General features: G+C 40.2%; 2 protein-coding genes across 5 annotated transcripts; one reads left to right on the top strand and one right to left on the bottom strand.

Annotated features, from left to right (window-relative positions):
- Nucleotides 1–486: 486 nt before the first annotated feature.
- Nucleotides 487–7,057, bottom strand: LOC103709456 (14-3-3-like protein D). 2 transcript variants are annotated; one of them, XM_008794787.4, is made up of 7 exons: nt 6,712–7,057; nt 6,310–6,616; nt 6,133–6,220; nt 3,817–3,926; nt 3,585–3,733; nt 1,056–1,111; nt 487–925 (listed from the first exon to the last, which is right to left on the bottom strand). In XM_008794787.4, the coding sequence occupies exons 1-7, from the start codon at nt 6,782–6,784 to the stop codon at nt 923–925; spliced, it is 786 nt and encodes a 261-aa protein (XP_008793009.1). In that variant the 5' UTR covers nt 6,785–7,057; the 3' UTR covers nt 487–922. The 2 variants fall into 2 exon arrangements, with proteins under 2 accessions (XP_008793009.1, XP_008793010.1); XM_008794788.5 differs by having other exon boundaries at nt 1,056–1,108; nt 6,712–6,903.
- A 5,987-nt stretch (nt 7,058–13,044) lies between these two features.
- Nucleotides 13,045–19,220, top strand: LOC103709459 (ATP synthase protein I-like protein). Of its 3 annotated transcripts, XR_015968966.1 has the most exons (10): nt 13,045–13,667; nt 13,758–13,810; nt 13,937–14,033; nt 14,126–14,224; nt 14,556–14,636; nt 14,890–14,981; nt 16,980–17,072; nt 17,781–17,849; nt 18,059–18,265; nt 18,373–19,220. XR_015968966.1 is itself a non-coding variant. In XM_008794794.5 (9 exons), the coding sequence occupies exons 1-9, from the start codon at nt 13,332–13,334 to the stop codon at nt 18,198–18,200; spliced, it is 1,062 nt and encodes a 353-aa protein (XP_008793016.2). In that variant the 5' UTR covers nt 13,045–13,331; the 3' UTR covers nt 18,201–19,220. The 3 variants fall into 3 exon arrangements, 1 of the variants encoding a protein (XP_008793016.2); XR_015968967.1 differs by lacking the exon at nt 16,980–17,072; XM_008794794.5 differs by having other exon boundaries at nt 18,059–19,220.
- Nucleotides 19,221–19,432: the final 212 nt, after the last annotated feature.

Here is a 19,432-nt window from a genome sequence, read left to right on the forward strand (position 1 = left end):
AATACAAATCCTATCGCCAGATGGCTGACGATAGGGATCTTCCAAAGGGATGCCTAGCAACAATAAAGCGATCTGCCCTAAAGGACCTTCTTCAGTCGATAAATCACCGTATGCAACAGCACCATAACGAGGGACAAACTATTGCTTCGGAGGATCATTATACCATCAATATCCAGTACAATACTACCTATCAGACATTAAACTTTAGCATCACAAAATCTAGAACCCATCCTTGTGCAAAAAAAACACCCACCACTACAAGATCTGAACGCAATCTTACCCCTACATGTGGAGATATTATTTTTGTGTTTTGAACATGAACCCATAGTATCTAAATCACAACGAAACAATATTACCATTGCACCAGGATCCACCTTTCTTAAATCATTGAGCAAATCTAGGGATATTTTGAAGCACTGAGCAGCCATATCAATGATTACCAAGATCATCACATTCATCACATTTTCTTAAGCCTAGTCATCACTATGTCAAATCCTGGTGAGCTCTTTTATAGTCTCTCTCCACTTCTTTCACTAACCAGAATAAGGTCAGTCAGCAGTTCAAATTAAAGGGGACAAAAAAACCAGACAATGCACATCCTGAAAAAAAAAAAGAAAAAAAACTGAGCTAAAGAGGTGTTCCTTCGCTCGACACCAATTAATGCAACAACTCTTGAAAGCAGTCACACCATATCACCAATATTTTAAGTTGTGAAGCATTGGAATGATGGGATGACACGTAGAAGGAACACGATCTTCAGACGCCAACTTACATATATGTCCGACTAGCAACTGAAGCCCATAAAAACAAGCACAAGAACAAGGTAGATGCTTGAAAACTCAACTAACAGAACAAAATCACCAAGGATGTCTTCAGAATCCTCATCCTGTTCTACTTCATCATCGCTTGCAATTGGTCCACTTCACTGCAAAAATTTTTATACAATAATTTTAGTTCACCTTAAGGAACAATCTCTGCTTCAACAAGAGAGTAAGTTAATCATCTAATCTTTATAACTCAAAAGAATTCTTTTGCTATCAATTACAGAAACCAACCTGAGCATCTTCAGTTGCATTAGCCTTTCCAGCCCCATCCTTGGTAGCATCTTCTGCTGCAGCCAAATTTGAGCATATCATTATAAGAGCATCTTCCAATAGTGGAAAGCATAAAAATTTGTAGTAGTTTCCTTAGGTATGTCAAAAGGTTGAGCCAAAAAGTAGTGAGAGAAAGACATACAAGGTTAAAGGAGAAAATCTCCAATTTTCTAGTCATATTCTTTATGTAACACGAATGAAGAAAACATTGGACAAGAATATAGATTACAGAAGATACCAAGGAACACACAACAAACATCATGTCTAGGTTACAGCAATAACATGCAAGAATCTTCGGAAGTGAAATGAGGTAAAATGGCATCACAATAGATTACAAAGAGTCATCCGTAGAATGGGAGATTTGTGTCCATTCTATCTACTGGGGATCAGGATGAGGGAGGGTGAGGGGGTGGGGTGGAGGTTGTGGGAGAAGAGGAAGATTGCAGAGGATTGCAGGCCCAACCATGTTAGGATTAAAAAAAGGATTTTGAGAGGTCTATTTTTTATCCCGAAGATCGGGCCCATGAACCCCTGACTCTCCCGCTCCGGTTCCCTCTCTCCCCTCCCGCACCCTCCTCCCCATCCATCCCACTAGATAAGGCAAGAACTTCCTAAACAAGCCCTAGGTGTGTAACTAACAAAGAGTATTTGAGTCAACAGGTTTTAGGCTAATATGAGTTCAAATAGAAGCATAATGGTGCTGAATTTTCAATAACAAATTTCAACTTAGGGCAGGTTTGGTTGCTAGGCAGTGGGCACCCTTAAGTAGTGTCCCGAATCTGACTTTGGGATGGATCAGTTGAGTTATTAGAGTCCCGCCCAATGGGCAATTGGCAGCTAAGATCAAAATCCATGGTTTCGCCTACCAGTGAGTAAAGAATTTGGGGTGGTAAAGTTGGGTCTCAATAAAGGCAGTCCGACAAGTATGTTGATTCCAGTTAAACAAATTATAACTATAAACCCGTGTGGATGACTTGAGTGTGAGGATCTGAAGCCGCTGGAAGTGGGCCACTTTAATTTCTACCACTTTTGTCCAATCAAAACAAATCTTTTGTTGGGCAAGTACACATCAATCACGGCACACAACCATGAAAGATAATTCCAGAAAGTTTGATCCATTCTCCTCTGTAGATTTGAATATAGTCCCTTATACCATTAAGTGCATCAAATAAGAAATGGGCAATTCTAGGTATGTTCCTCATCTTGTGTTCATTGACGAAGAGTGTTTCTGGAAAGATATTTATTCAGAATTCTTCCACTGAGAAAAAAATAAACCCTCAAAAAAACAGTGTCTCAAGAAAAAAAAATCTAGCACTGCTTTCGCATGCATTGCCATCAATATATAGACAAAGGTCTTCTCCATTTTATTTGTCAAATCCCATCCGTATTGAATAAGATAGAACTATGGCAAGGTCAACCTTTTGAAATCGTAGCAAACAATATTTTCAAAGTGTCAATATCTACAGAACAAAGATGAAATTGAGTAAAGCACTACTATTCAATCTTTCACGATATGCCATCAATATATGAAAGTAAATATTAGAAAACACAACCGCTAGTGTTATGAAACATTTGACTACAATCAATTGGTACAGGTTAATTATCTGTACAATTTAAAATAATGGCATCTCTTTTTAATGACAATTTCTATATTTCAAAAAAAAAATCACTTTTCACAATTCAAATTCCATAAATCCTTTTCAAGAATCAGGAAAAGTTTCTTAGAAAGAGGGCAATGGATATTTTTTCAACCGTTTCTACTCACAACACAATTACCTGTTATTTCAACACCCAAACTTGCTCAGGTTAACCAAAAGGAATATTGACATATAGGATGATTCTTGCTATTCTTACATTGTAAAATTTGTTAATGAGCCCAAGGTAAGTTCATTTTTTATAATCTCAAAGGGGTCTTGCCAAATACTAAGCCCACATGCAACAAATTAGGTCTCCCATGTCATAGAATCGACACTTTTGCTTGCTACAGTTAAGTCATTTTTAGGTTGGAAAGTAACATACACATCACATTTCAAGTAATCGGGGTTATTTTCCAGAAAGGGCCTAGCCCAGTGGGCCCAAAGCCGTGGTCCAAACCCGCCCAAAACGCTTTGGGCTTGAGTGGACCAGGTTGGCTGGCTGGCATGTGAACCTGTCTAATCTCAAGATAATCAAATTTCAGTCTCTGAAATCAATATCATAGTAAGTAATACATAATCCAAGAACTGAAAATTGCAAAATGAGTGGGCATCATTGTCAAGTATCCAACATACAAAAGAAAGGCTGTAGCTGTGAATGGACATAGAAAAGTTACTATAATGTACATTTTAGAAAAAATCAGCATTGTGCTAGAAGCGCACAGATAGCTTTGCATGTCCTGTGATAGCATTACGCCTAAATTAAAATGAGATTACAGAGGGCACTCCTAAAGAATTGACAGAGTAATAGAAACTGTGCTTGAACGGAATGTCCACAGAGTGGGTCATCTATTACCTCCATCCTCAGGGATGTCAGAGGTCCATAAGGTGAGGTTGTCCCTCAAAAGTTGCATGATCAGAGTGCTATCCTTGTAAGATTCTTCACTCAGCGTATCGAGCTCAGATATTGCTTCATCAAAAGCTTGTTTAGCAAGGTGGCAAGCCCTAAAACCAATTTTCATGTAACATTATATCCATAATAACATAGCATACAAGAATGTACCTGAACATTCATTGTAAATGCACACCTCTCAGGTGAGTTCATGATCTCATAATAGAAAACTGAGAAGTTCAATGCCAAACCCAATCGAATAGGGTGTGTAGGAGACAGGTCTGCCTCAGCGGTAGTTGTAGCCATCTGCAAAGAGGTTGAGCATATACTTAGAAATATCATTATAACAGATATCATACCAGAGCAATAGCAAGATTTGTTATGCATATTAGACAATACAACAAACAATTTAGAAAAGCATAAATGATAGAGAGAGAGAGAGAGAGAGAGAGAGAAAGGAGGAGGAGGAGGAGAATGAGGAGAAGAAGTTAAACTAAATGTTGACACAGAGGCAATCTAGTTATATTACAATTGTACAAACTACAATCCTGCAAGGTTCAGATAAGACCCATGGAACTAATCTAAGATCATCTCAAAATGAAAGAACCTTATAGAATATGGCCTGGTTAGGCAGAATCTTAAGCCTGCATAAGATATTATTTCAGCAGATTAAGCTTAGCACCAGTTGGGCAACATCGAGCTGGCCAAAAACCACATAGAAGTATTTATTAGCTGATAGACAGCAAATTTGCAGAAAGAGGCTCCTACATGCAGAACCTGTGCACCCCACTGAATCCAACATTGTCATAGCCTTTAGAGCTGACGCATTCCAGCCGGTATTTTTAAGACACTTGATTAGAAACCAAAAAACACATTCTATTTCCTAGCAATTGACTTCAAATGATTAGAATTCTAAGTGCTATAATTGGAATTGATACTAAGAAACACCAAGCCACAAGAAAGTCCAAACATTGTTACCATCAAGTATTAGACATCTTTATCTGACCAGGTAATTTTGATAAAAAAGGTCCACAATTTCCACTAGGTATCTTAATGATGTTGAGCCATAACTAGGATAAGGAAAGCAGCATCAGAATAACCATTGTGAACTAGCAAAATGCATATGATTGCTTACACCATCAGTAAGAAATCAAATGCATGTTGCAGTGTTCTCATTAGCAATTTAGTTTAACTACTATTGGTTTCACCAAATGCAAACTAGACCTTTTTTTTTTTACTTATTTAAAATATATTCTCATTTATATTGTTATCAAGAAGTATTTTTAGGGTCAAGAAGGAGGAGGAGAAGTCGAGCAAGTAAAATACGGAGAAAAATAACCAAAAAGGATTTGAAAAGGCTCCATGTCGAGTGAAAAATAGCAAATGATGGGATTGAATGATGAAAAAGCTCCCATAACATCAACCAAGAAAATAATAAAAAGAAAAAGAAAACACATAGAGGTAACTTCTGTAAACCTAATCAAATATACAGAGTTGCATGACATCTATATAAATATGGATCTAGGTTGGTTATATTACAAGTTTACAACCATATGTAGGCTTTAGCTCCTTGATTCCATGGGGTGTTTTAAAATGCAGTGGACACAACTGCACATATGGATGTGGTCCCCTCACCGTACAGCATTGCCTATATGCAGTTACTATATACAGTCCAACTACACATGAGCCAAACAAGAAATTAACTTAGCATTTGCACGCTGCATATGCATAATATTGTGAGGCCACATATGCAGCCCATTCCATGTAGGCCCATGCAGGTGGAGATGGTTCGAGCTGATGATTAGGTTGGATGTGGGTTCCGAGCATGCCAAATATGGGAATTGCTAATAATGTTAGTATATTAATTATTCCTTAGCTATTGTTATTAGATATTAAATATTAAACAGTAAGCACTACTTGTTAGTTTCTATTGTCATTAATATTGTTAACATTTTCAAAAGAAAAAAACACTATTATTGTCATAGTTGTTATTATATTTAATATATTTTACTTCTTTTTAAATAGCTATATAGTAACAACTGCATGTGCAGTACGTGCGCTGCATATTTGCTATGCAGTATGCCCACATACTGCAATCACCTTTTAATCATCGACTCCATGACAGAAAATTATTTATTGAAACAAAAAATAAAAAAAACAACAGTACTTAAAAATAGGCTGCACCTCCCTTCTCCTGCTCCAATAGCGCTGCAATAAACAAAAGAAAACCTAAAGAGATCCACATGCACACAACATAGTTTTATGATGCATGTAAAAGACAAATACTTACCACATATAAACTTTAAAGAAACCAAGAAAATACTTGTTCATGAATCACAGGATAAAAAACAGGAAACCAAATGCAAATTTTGGTATAATGCTTATCAAGACTAAAGGTAAATTTATTCAACAAAGATTGCAAGCACAGAGAAAAGCAAACAACTAATACTATAAAAAATCGGATAAGCACTAACTGTGAGAAAAGGGGAAGCGGGACATCAAATATATATACCTGATATGCCTTCAGGGACAGCTCCGCCGCCTCTTTCCTCTCATTGCCGGCCTTGAACTCCGCCAGGTAGCGATAGTAATCACCCTTCCTGTAATCAAACAATAAATTTCTCAAGACCCCAAAATAATTCCGAATAACGCACCAAATCTTGGACCCAAAATCTCGGATATGGCTCACATCTTGTAGTAGAAAACAGAGGACTCCCCGGCGGAGGAAGAAGGAATAAGATGCTCGTCGATCACGGCCATGATATCAAGGCAAATGTTCGAGAGCTCCAACTCCACCTTCCGCCGGTACTCCTTGATCCTCTTCACGTGGTTCTCGTTCCCCTTCGCCTCCTCTTTTTGCTCGATCGAGGAGAGGATCCTCCACGACGCCCTCCTCGCACCGATCACGTTCTTGTAGCCCACAGAAAGCAGGTTCCGCTCCTCCACCGTCAGCTCCACGTCGAGCTTCGCGACATTCTTCATCGATTCCACCATCTCTGAGGTAAAAAACACCGATCGGACCAAAACCCTAACCCTAGAACCAGTCGAAGAGAGGAACCCTAGGCATCGAGATTGCGTAAAGAAACCCTACCGTCATAGCGCTCGGCTTGCTCGGCCAGCTTGGCGATGTAGACGAAGTTCTCTCGCTCTCTCTGAGACGCCATTACCGATCGGATCCGAGCTCTACCTTGATCTCTCCCTCTCCCTCTCCCTCTCTTCTCGCTTCCTCGTCTCTGAGCTCCGGACTCGCGAGGTCGATGGAACTGGGGACGGCGGAAAGGCGTGGGGAAATGAGCAGTGGACGCGGATTGAGAGATGCCCCTGGAATGTCGTGAATTTACGGATTTGCCTCGCGTTGATTCTCAGAATTCTCCGTTGGATGAAGAGCTGACGGATATCGGTGCATCCGCTAGCGGTGAAGTGGATAGGATTAGCGTGAAAAGAGCGCGTTTCTCCAACGCATTGCATTTTAAGCTCGCGGCTGCCGTGGGCGCGTCGATGGAACCGGACGCCAACTCCGGGTGTCGCTTTGACGGTCTGATAGCTGGATACAGCGTGAAGTCAGTTTTTTATTAGTAGCAAAGCTGGGTGGACCGGTTCGTAAGGCAGGCGTGACATCGCAGCGATCGGCGATACAACATCATAGCATCAACTTCTTCTTCTTCTTTCTTTTTTTTTCTTTCTCTCTTCTTTCTTCTTCTTCTTCTTCTTTCCCTCTTTTTTTTTCTTTTTTTTTTTTTTTTTTTTTAAGCCCACAGCAACCCACAGTAGAGCCCCATCAGCATGGCAGCTCTATTCCTGTATGAGTACGACACATTAGCACCATCTAAGTAACCGGCAGATTAGATAGCGATTCTACCGGACAAATCAGGTGGAGGCACCAATTAGATTCACAAATAAAAATACTAAAATATTTTTTTATAAATTTAATTAATTTTTTTTAAAAAATAGGAGGGGCTAATTCATATTTTTCTATATGAACTTATTCAATCTTTTAAAAACTAACTCCCAGCAAAATAGTACTTACTGCACCCAAGTAGCTAGGGATGATTCCATCTATGCAGATGTATGGTGATGATAAAAAAAACATCTACCATTAGCGATGATTAAGATGCGTGAAAGTTAATAATTTGCTGTCAGAATTAGGAATTGGTCCAAAAAGAAGATTTGGATATAAAAACTAAGTCCAATAAATTATTTAGTTGGGTTTGAGTTCCAAACTTAGATCGGAAGTCTTGTTGAATTTGGATTTGGATATAGATAAATTCATACTTAAAACTCAATTATATATTATGTACTATAATATATATATATATATATATATATATATATATATATATATATATCTTAGGCACATAAATACATATATATGCATGTACAGTGTGCATCCATCAATCTGTACTTATCTTATCAAGTGGTCTTCCTTGCATTTACTTTTCAGTCTCCATATATACTGCGCATCATCTTTCATATTTCAAGGGCTTAAGACATTGTATCATGCATTTGCCTTTTAACGAGCGCTATTTTTTTTTTTTTTTGCTAAAGCGGGCGATTCATACATAGCGGGTACGAATACACCCTATAGAGTCAGAATACAAAATGGCCCGAAGAGCTCTGGGCATATCTCTCTCCCCAACCCATAGGGTACCACCCGAGTGGCATGCTACATACGATGCGACCCAGTCGGCCGCCCCATTAGCCTCCCGATACACATGCCTAGCCTGTAATATCACCCCCTCCCTCGCCAACATCCAGATGTCACGAAGTAAGGGATGGTCACCACCATGACTACTCGGGCCCCTATGGATCCAGCTGACCACCGTAGCAGAGTCACCCTCGAGCAGGATCGAGCTCGCGTGGAGCACCCGCCGCGCGTAGGACAGACCCATCCAGGCCGCGCACAGCTCTGCCCCAGGAACTGAAGTATCAAAAATCTGACAGCCCCCTGCTGCCATCGCATCAGCGCCCGGGCCCCTGACAGTAAACCCGGCCCCTCCCCTCCTGCCACCGTCCAAGACAGAGCCATCAAAATTGACCTTGAGGAAACTTGGGGGTGGGGGCTCCCAGGTAAAAAATACCCTATGCGGAGCTGCCGAAGCAATGTGGGAGCCCCAGGTGTCCCGAGCTATCAAAGGTCTATAAGCAGACTCTACATGGATCATCTCATCAGCTTGGGCGCAGGCCCGCTCCATCACAAAATGCTGGGAAAGCCGCCGCTCCCCAAACACCCGGGCGTTCCTGGCCAGCCAAATCTGATATGATGTACAAGACGCCCTAATGGCTGATCTCCTCATCTGGGGATCACCAGCCCAATGCCGAACTACCTCCAGGAAAATAACCCTCCCACTCCAGGCGTCCCCCTGGATCTTAGTCAAACTCCAGACGCCTCTCGCCCTCGCGCAGTGGAAGAGTACATGATCCACTGACTCGGCCACCCCGCACTCCAGACATAAGGGGGACAGGATCATACCTCGTCTACTCAAAACGAGCGCTATTCATGCACGCATGTGTACGCCAAAAACACCTACATGCATCATCGAACAGCCATGTCCATTGACCAAGTCAACGACATCATTCCATGAAATGATGACCGGCTAAAATGTGATACTCTACATTCCTTCTTGGTACCCTTTAGCCTGCTTCTCATGGTTGCTCTTGCTTCAATTTACATCTCTCTTGATGCCATCGCAGTCCGAGTTGCATCTTTTGCTTAAGAGGATGATTGACAAGTAGAGTAAAAATAGATCGGATAATATCCATCCGAATCATTTTTATATCCAAGTTATATGGATATAGATATTTGAGCATCCAATTAATATCCATATCTATCAATATATATATATATATATGGATAGACAGCACTCATGAATATTTTAAAAAAATAAATTCCATATTAACATGCTATTAACTTGATTTATCATCCACTTAGGGTTTGTTTGATTTGCAGGAAAAAAAGGGGAGAAAGTGTGGTCCGGGAAAGTAATGAGATGCCTTTTGTTTGGTTAGAGTTTTCAAAGGAGAGAGATGGGAAAGTTGTATTCCCATGGGAATATGATTCCCACATTTCATGAGAAAATCTTTTCCATGAGAAACATGGAAAAGTTACTTTCCCATGAGGTGGGAAATTACTCCATCTTTATTTTTTTTCCAAAAAGGTCCTTCAGCATTAAAGAAGCATTAAAAACCTAATTTTTATTAAGGATATAATAGGAATTACACATAACTTTCTTAGGAAAGTTGATGGTCAGCCAAACATAAGCACTATGTAAATCTGTTACTTTTCCATGTTTGACCAAACATGCCTAAAGTACATTCCCATGCATTCTCTTCCTAGGAATCTTCTTCCCAGGAATCATATTACTCGGAGGAAAAATGCTTCCCACGAACCAAACGAGCCTTTAGTAATATCCTTGATTCTTCAGTCATAAAGTTTAATTATTTGATTTATATCTGTATTGATATCCATACTTTTGGTATCCGATTTATATCTGTATCCATTTAAAATAAATATGGATATGAATTTTTGTATCCGACTAGCATTCATATTTATATCTGTGTTGGTCAAATAAAACAAATATGGATATTGATATGCTAGTATCCAATTTTAGTCCTGTCGGTAAGCATTAGTGTGTAAAACCTATTTACTCATGCCACCTCTTTCTTTTTTTGGGAATAATTGAACCAATACATTTAAGTGCCTCCTGTGAGGATCCGTGTGGGCATGTGTTTAGTTCCACATCGGTTATTCGCTGGATAGATCTTGGGTACTTATACAGGATCAAGGAACCCAAATAATACCTTCCATCCAGTTATTTCGAATAAGGTCTTAGGTTGTTATAAATGGTATCAGAGCGGACCCAGCCTATAACCTATGTGGACTAGGGGACACTGCAGCACGGATCCATTGGGGCTGACCACGGGCCAATCGTGGTGTTTGTGATTTGATTTGAAGAGATATGAACCCTTAGTTTGACGAGGACGTCAGGGCTTGAACGGAGGAAGTATATGAGGACCCGTGCGGGCGTGTGTTTAGTCCCACATCGGTTATTCGCTAGGTAGATATTGGGTACTTATACAGAATCAAGGAACCCAAATAATATCTTCCGGCTAGCCATTTTGGGTGAGGTCCTGGGTTGTTACACCTCCAAAACGTAGCTTGAACATGCATAGGGGATTGGCTTAAACTCAAACCAAGTTTAAGCATACTCTTATTGTAATCAAAACCGTGCCCAAGGGGCCCAAATTCTTGGGTGGTTTCTTTCACTCATTCAACTAATCACATTAAACAGACAACTGAATGTGAGTTAGTTGAAAAGCATTATCATTATCTACAATAGGAAACTTGGATTAGTGTGTGATCTTAGACAAGGTCACTAGATAGATATCTTGCGTCATTCTTGTCACCTAACCTTCTCTTATGCATCATCTTTTGTGACAGATTGTAAACAAACATGTTTGTGCGCCGATCCTAATAATTTGCGATGGTTGTTGGAAGTAATATAAATGCAAGTTATCCTCCAATTTGACTTCTATTGTTTATGCAATTTGATAAATATGATGCAGCTTTTCTATTTCTTAAAAGCTATAAATAAATAAAATTAGATATTTAAACCATGACAGCATGATACTTAGGAGTTTGGTTTTAATACCAGAATAGCTAAAATAGTGGTAGCAGTTTCAACCATATCACAACTCTGACAAGACTCTGGAGGTTTAAACTATGAAGGTCATGTGAAGCCGACCCAACTCAATGTTCATGGGCCACTTAATGGCCCATCTATTAAAAGTTAAAACTGAGCACATGGGCCAAGTAAATGATGTTGGTTTAGCCCATAACACGCGAGGATCTGATGTTGGAAAGAGGTGGTGAGAAATATATGGGCGCAGTCTCGCCACCGTGTTCAGTTTCCTATACTAACATATTTATCCCGACTCAGCGCTTCTTCGGATGGTATTCCAAGTGTGGTTTAATCTAATAATATAAGTAAACTTATAGAGATGAGGTGGGTAGGCAACTCACGGGCGTGGGTACAGACTATAAAATTAGAAAAAAAATAATGCAAAAAAAAAAAAAGAAAAAAAAGGCAAATACGTGATTCTTCCCAATAAATCTTTTTGAGTGTTGCAAGGTCATCCAGTTTGCAGTACTGTTCCCAACTCATCTACAACAGGTGGGGATATAGACTATAAAATCAGAAAAAAGAAGATAGTACAAAAAAGAAGGGATGGATATATGGTTCTCTTAAATATTTTTTTTTGATCAAAATGGCAAATTATATAGCTCTAAAGTGAGTACGTCCTGTCAGATCATAGGAAAGTAAAAAGTATAAAGAGGAGGGAATGTCTCCCATAGATGTCCAAAAAAACTCCCCGGAGTGCGGGGCGATGAAGGAGGCGACCCAGTCTGCTACCCTGTTCGCCTCCCAAAATACGTGTACTGCCTCTAAACCCCCCAACTCCTGGGCCAGTCTCCAAGTATCTCTAATGAGGGGATGGCCATCACTATATCTATCCACACCTTAAATCCAATCAATCACCACCGAGGAGTCCCCCTCAAGAAGCACCCACTCGGGACCGAGGACTCTCCTCGCAAATGATAACCCCTCCCATGTTGCCCGAAGCTCTACCTCTACAACCGTAAGTCCTAGCGTGTGCTGACCCCCAGCTTGCCCCAGGAATCTCTGATCACAAATCCAACACATTCGATAGTACCATCCACCGACATACTCCCGTCGAAATTCACTTTGAGATGACCAAGGGGTGGAGGCATTCAAAAAACGAGGGTGAACCTGGGCGCTATGACAGCAGATGAAGTGCCCCAGATGTTCCTGGCCATCCCAACAATGAACAATGCTGAGGCTCCAATAACCTCCCAGGACTGTGATATAGCTCTATCAACTACCATCATCGGTGAAAGCCTCCTACCCTCAAATATACCAGCATTCCTATTCAACCAAACATGGTAAGCCAAGTATGCTCTAAGGATACCCTCCTCCCAAGACCTGGGGCTCCGAATGGAGGTTCTCAATAAAAAAAATCAGAGCCCATGCTGACTCCATCGACTGGGGCAAGGGGACCGGTGAACTGCTCTAAATCTCTCTCGCCCTCAGGCATTGCACTAGAACATGGTCAATAGTCTCTTCCACCTTCGTACACACCACACAGCACTGCGCAACCCTCACTCCTCGTCGGGCTAGCAGACTCCTTGGTCGGTAGGCAACTCCATGTCGCCTTCCAAATAAATAGCGCTACAATGTAGATAAATCTGCAACCTCCAAATCTATCATCCCTCAATCTGTCGGCCAGACTTCCTAGTCAACATGGGAAGAAGATTTCTGGCTTGTACTCGCGTCCGTCCGATGACCTCATAAAAAGGCTATCCAGTTTGCATAAAAGGCTATCCGCGTCCGGAGATCTTTTTTTTGTGAGCCGCATTAAAAGGCTATCCAGTTTGCATTGCTGTTGGTCTCTATAATATGGGTAAGACTATTGGTCCCTATAATATGAGTAGTTCGATGAGAGACTTACACCAAAACTCTTTGGCAGGGCCACGTTTTTACGTGCACCCACGCCCACACCCTCGTAATAAACGGGTGGCCTGGAGAAGATTCGCTCAGGCCCTCGGAAGTGGGTATCTCAAGTTCAATATATTTACTGGCGATTAGGAGCTTCGGCAGGCCGTCCGCATCGCCCTCCGCACCTCCGCCATAGATGGCCATCGTCACCGCCGCCGCTGCCGCCTACCGCCCCTCCATTCTATCGGCGGCGGTACCGGCCTCCGAAGACCTGTCCCCCTCTGTCCCGTCGCCGCGCCAGACCAAGGTGGTGCTCCCCAAGAAGAAGCCCCTCAAGTGGTCCACCGGCGTCGCTCCGGGGGAGTACGGCGGCCCGCCGACGACCACGAAGCTTCGGAAGTACTGGGGTGGCCGCGGCGACGAGGATCCCGTCACCGCCACCGACGATTTCATTTGGAACAAGGACTTCCTCGGCCGCATGCAGCGCCTCCTCCGAGAAGACAAAGCCACCCCCAATTTGCCGCCTCCTGTGGTATCTCTCATCTCCCATCACCAAAATTTTATCTTATCTTAGGGTTTTCTTGGCTACTAATTTCTGTATATATTTATTTTAATAAAACAGAAGGAGCAAAGCTCGGGCTTTTTGAGCCTTAATCGAGCCATGAGCCTTGATAGGTTCGTTACCTATTCTCAATCCATTTCTGTTTTTTTTCCTCCTTTCTTCCGGGGAACATTTTGTTCTATAACAAAGAAAAGGTCTCCCTTTTGGGTCATATTAATTGGTTTTCTGGGGAATTGTAGTGTGGAAATTGATCTGAGTAATGAGCTGAGGCCGCCGCCGACGCCGGTATTGGAGCAGCAGGTGGAGGCTGCAAGGCGTGGCATCTCTGCCATTGAAGTAAGCTGTTTTTCTTGTGATTATTAATGCATATGGAGTACTGAATTGCTTTTGATTTTTGAAATATTTTGAAAACAAAATTATCTATGTAGAACCTGAATGATGCTTCATCTCCAAAATGGAGGTCTGTGCCAACAAGGAGGGAGCAAGCAAAGTGGGACCGTGCAAGTAAGGCCGCCACCGGAGGCAGTGTAAGTCATCACTAGTCTCTACATTGGAACTTCCAATCCAATTTGAATGATGTGCATGCTATTGTTATGCTTGAAATTTGGATATGCCCTGATGACTTTATGGTTGTACAAGGTTGGAATATATATATTTTTTTAAAAAAATTATTTTGTATGCTGTGATTCTCATGACAATTTCAATATATATTAGATTTTAAGTTGATTCTTGTACTCTATGGCATAGGTGGAGATTTCATTGCTAACGATCACCGAGCACAAGATGTTTGTTTTGTACATGGATTTCTTTAAATGGTGATGCTTGTCAACGGTTCTTTTATTACTTATTTTGTTGTAGGATGTTGTGTTACGGGAATCAAGGAGGGAGAGAGGGGATCCCAAGATATTGGCAGCTCAGGCAACGGAACAGTATCTCAAGGTATCCTCTTTTTTCCCACTAAATTTGTGGTCTATTACAGGGACATGAGAACCACTCTTTGATCTTTTACGTTATTTATATCAAGTTGATGAATTTATTTAATTTATTATATTTTTGAAAATTTCTCCTTTCAATTATCTGCGAGAGTTGGATTTCAGTAAGCAAGGAGATCGCATCCTATTTCACAATACATACTATATGACAATGTTTCGGCAATTGACATTTATGCCTTTTTTCTTTCTCCTTATTACAGCTAAAACAGAAGCTGCAACTCCTCACTTTGGGTATTGGTGGCATTGGTGTAGTCTCAGCATACCTTTCTTACTCTCCTGAAACTGCAGCTAGGTAGGCCTGAGAGTATTGTGTTGCAGATAATTGTTTTTTTCCAAAACATAAGCTTGTATAATTTCTGTAGGGGTTTCCTTCCTGGATTCTTTCTTTTCCTTTCTCTTTCTCACATTCACTTGTTTTTGCAATGGATATTGATATATTGCATTTTAAGTTTGCTATTCATTTGCTAGTTTACACATTTTGGTCCGACCAGAGAGAGAAGGAAGCAATTCCTTCAATCCACTCAATTTGGGCCTCTGACAGAAAATAAATAAGAATCACGAAAGTAGGGCTTTGGACACTTTGTGCTTTTATGAAGCGATAATAAACTGATGCATAAATCCTCTACTTATACTAGGTCCCCCCTTTTAGAATCTGGGTTGTATTCCTCTTTGGTTAAGAGTGTAACAATCTTCAATCTGCCAACATAGGGGTTCGATGAGATTTGGGTCTCGAAATGATCTAATAAAAGTAAAACTTTCTTTTTTGGGTAAATATTTGATTGCATATATCTTGCAATTTAGAAGGAGCTAGGCAACATGGTAGGAGATAAAGTTTATATAGGAGTTGAGATCTTGCTCTAGGATAAACTTCGTCTCTATGAATTCCGCTGGCTATAAAAATCACGTGCAAGTCAAGTTGCTCCTTTAAAATTCCTCCGAAGCCACATTGACCATGATCTCTCAAACATCCGCAGCCATAGTGTGAACTCATTAGCCATCATGCCACTTGCTAGTGTAGTTCTGCTGCTCCTCTTAGAGGATTGATGATATACTATATAAATAGTTGGAGGAGAACACTGAAGTCAACTTTAAGTATCAAGCGCTAACAAACTTTCTCCCAATTGGTGGAGGTTGGTTATGAATCTTTCATTGCGATTTTCCGTGTTAAGGATTCTCTCTCTTCTCTCTATATATCTGTCTATGCATCTCTATCTGCATGTGTCTAAAAGGTACATCTTCCACACTTCTTTTAAATTGTTGGCACAAAATCCGAGCTGCTCTCCTTGCAAAGCCTCCTCAGCAACTCTCGCACATCTCCATGCTATTTTTTTTCAATCACTATTGTTAATCAGTTCGACCATAACTCTTCCTTTGGAACAGCATGAATCATGAGATCACAAAACGAACAACCAAGGCAATTGACTAGCAGAGTAGGAGTTGAAGATCGAAGAAATGAGATCTGTGATTGGATAAAGCTTTAGAAAATATTTAGTTTTATTCAAGGAGGTGTTTTACAGTACACATAACCAGGGCATAAACATAGGTTTGGTATTCAGCAATGACAAAAAAGGGAAAAAATTGCAACTCAAAATCAATGTAGTAGTTCACTATTAAATAAACTTTTAAATTATTAAAAGCAAAATCTGAAAGATGTAAAATGATTGATATATCTGTTTACAAGCATTCGCAAGAAACAAAGAGCACGATAGGCGCAATAACAACAGAAACAAAGTAAATTACTAAATAATTCTATAACTTGAAATTTATGGCCAAGTCATTATTTGTGAATTGTTCGAATATACATAAATAATTGAATATATGTTGAATGATTTAATATTCAAGAATGAATTTAAGAGATATGTGGTGAATGAACCATTTGTATATATTTAGATTTTATTTAAATCAATCAGAAAACATTGTGATTATGTTAGGACCTTTTGTAACTGCTTGTTATATAAATTTTATCTACAATTTTAAGAAACAATGGTGTTTTGCGGTCTTTTTGTCAACCCCTTGCTAAACTGTGATAAGTAAATTTCGAGATAACACATGGATCTGATAGTGGCTGCATCCCCCCCACCCCCCCACCCCACTTCTCCCATCCTCTTTCTCCATCATGATGCCATATTCATTGCATTAATGACATGTCTAGTTTATATTGCTGAAAGTGTGTGAAAATCTGTTTCCATCTTTTAGTTTCATACTTTTCCTGCATAACTAAAATTAGTGCATGCAAAAGCTTCAGAACTTCACTCTCTTTGAAGCACTTGATGCTCTGTTCTTCTTTCAGCTATGGTGCAGGGCTTCTTGGTTCTTTGGTGTACATACGTTTGCTTGGCAATAGTGTAGATTCCATGGCATCTGGGGCTAAAGGGATGGTCAAGTATGTATTTCCTACTTTTAAATTAATTACAAGCTAACTTCATGTCTAAAGACTAAGCAATTATTTTGTAGAGAGGATAATAAAAAAGATTGTAGCCTATGTCCTTATCTATCTATTTTAGGCCTCTATCCCCCCGCCCCCCCCCCCCCCCCCCCCCAACCCAATATTTTCTCTTGCTGTCCCCTTACCCCAAGCTAAACAAGGTTTTCTAGATCTTTGCTTGCAACATCACTGAATGTTTCATAAGGCCTAAACTCTTCACTTCTCCATGACGATGAGCTGCAGTCTTCAGCACATGCAACCAGTCCTCTTCTCAAGAGAATTTAATTAACGGATGATAATTTGTATCATAGTGTACAAATCCTTGGTGAAGACTATTTGAGAAATGAGAATATGAACGATGGATGTAATGGTTTGGTTACAAGAACTCAGCTAGTTACCTCTGAATGTTGATCCTCAAAAGGTCATGCATTTTGTATATGTATGGTTGCCTCAAGCCAAAGTGATCAAGAGATATCTCTTGCTATGAAACACTGAATAGATATATCACCCTCACTTATTTGTTTCTGGATTCCATGTTCTCATTAAGTGGATATAAGAGTTTTACTCTTGAATTTGTAGCATGCTATGTTTAGTATAAAGATAAAAGAAGAATGAAAAGCTTTTGTTTGTAATGCTCAAAAGATTCACCAAGGAACTTGCCTGCAGGGGTGCAATTGGGCAACCAAGGCTACTGGTTCCAGTGGCACTTGTCATGATATACAATAGATGGAATGGGTAAGTACATCTGAGACTTTGTCGATGCATTCAATAAATGAACTGGTTAAGTCTCTGAAAAATTATGTGTCATATGAAATCTTCCACTCATTGAGTTCCCTTAGTTTTAGCCTTTTTTTTCAATATGATTTGTATGGTTTTCTGTAGCTTCTTTCCAATGAGGTTCTTGCCCTTCAATTGTCTATCTAAACATCTCTCCTTGAAAGCAGGATATTAGTTCCAGATCACGGCTTCATGCACCTGGAGCTGATACCGATGCTTGTCGGGTTTTTCACCTATAAGGCTGCCACTTTTGTCCAAGCTATGCAGGAGGCTGTGAATGTGGATGTAGTTGAGAAGCCCCAAGTTTGAATATTAGTTTTTCCATACGAGAGGCATCTTGCATTGAGAATTGACTGACTATGTGCGCATAAATGGTGAGAATCTAGTTATGTGGTCATATTGGCAGACATCTGGGATGGTGATGTATACATGCTGAATTTATTAGTGGTGTATCATCTAAACCACATTCTAACTCATGCAGGTTTAGATATTCATGAATAAGGAGGAACTGATTTTATAGGTAGAGAATCATGGAGAGAATAACTGAGAAATTTTAAAGGGTTCTGATGTCTCACAGATCATTTTCTGGGTCATGGAGAAGGTTAACACTTGGACACGAAGAAGGAATTTATTTCAGTTCACTGTAATTGTACTATATTAATTGAATGCACTCGAACTGTCCCAGACTGGGGGCCAAAAAGAGAAGTGTATGGTCATCAGAATGCTCACGAACAATGTATCTGCTGTATCTTGATAGTTGAATTTGGAACACGTCCTAAGAAGCTAATTATCTGCAACATCTACAGATTGCAGACATGCAGCAAGTAATTGTTATCTTTTGAGAAGATAAGATTATGTTCGACACGCACTTGGGTGCTCTAGTATTACGGTTACGTACCATTGAGTTTTGTGCTACCATAAGGTGTATCTGCTTCCTCTCGTATCTCATGACATTATCTCAAACTGAGTATCGCAAAGCTGCAAACTGTATCATGTATAACACGTCATTACAATCAGCTGGGGTTTGTGCAGGTCATGGGTAAGGATAAATGGATGTCTAGATTTGTTTTTAACTTTGTGTTCTGTTAGCTACTGTGTGTTTATTTATGTGTATGGGGAGGTGGGTGGTAGGTGGCTATATATTTATTCATGAGATTGCAAGTGTTGCAACAAAAGAGCTTCTTCATTGCAAGGTTTGAACTTTTATTGTTACAGTGCGAGAGAAAAAGGGTGTTTCTCTGACTTCTTTTCGCCATTTATTAACTTACCTGGAAACAATCAGTAGTTTGTTTATCATTCAGTCCAATTTAAGCTGCGCAATTACGATCACTATTCTGTTTGGTAAGTTTGATGTTTGCATGGGGTAAATTTTTATTTTTAATGCATCCTGACATAACAGGTGTTGGGAAGTAGTCTTGAAATATTGAAGTATCAAGAGCCAATACAGACAATAGCCTACACCAATGACTACACCACCATGCAATGCCAAAGGTTGGGTTGGTTGTCATATCTGTACTACGATCTCCCCTCAGGCATTTTCT

Source organism: Phoenix dactylifera, chromosome 9, assembly GCF_051530095.1.
Source record: "Phoenix dactylifera cultivar Ajwa chromosome 9, Ajwa_hap1_PhDact_Kaust_v1.1, whole genome shotgun sequence".
Classification (NCBI taxonomy): Eukaryota; Viridiplantae; Streptophyta; class Magnoliopsida; order Arecales; family Arecaceae; genus Phoenix; species Phoenix dactylifera.

Bases quoted from the DNA above. Each gene is read 5' to 3' on its own strand.
- LOC103709456 (XM_008794787.4), bottom strand. From the start codon at position 6,784: ATGGCGTCTCAGAGAGAGCGAGAGAACTTCGTCTACATCGCCAAGCTG. The intron at 6,617-6,711 runs GTAGGGTTTCTT...TTTTTACCTCAG, and splicing joins GCAAGCCGAGCGCTATGACG to AGATGGTGGAATCGATGAAG. The intron at 6,221-6,309 runs GTGAGCCATATC...GTTTGATTACAG, and splicing joins TCTGTTTTCTACTACAAGAT to GAAGGGTGATTACTATCGCT.
- LOC103709459 (XM_008794794.5), top strand. From the start codon at position 13,332: ATGGCCATCGTCACCGCCGCCGCTGCCGCCTACCGCCCCTCCATTCTA. The intron at 14,034-14,125 runs GTAAGCTGTTTT...TTATCTATGTAG, and splicing joins GTGGCATCTCTGCCATTGAA to AACCTGAATGATGCTTCATC. The intron at 17,073-17,780 runs GTATGTATTTCC...ACTTGCCTGCAG, and splicing joins GGGGCTAAAGGGATGGTCAA to GGGTGCAATTGGGCAACCAA.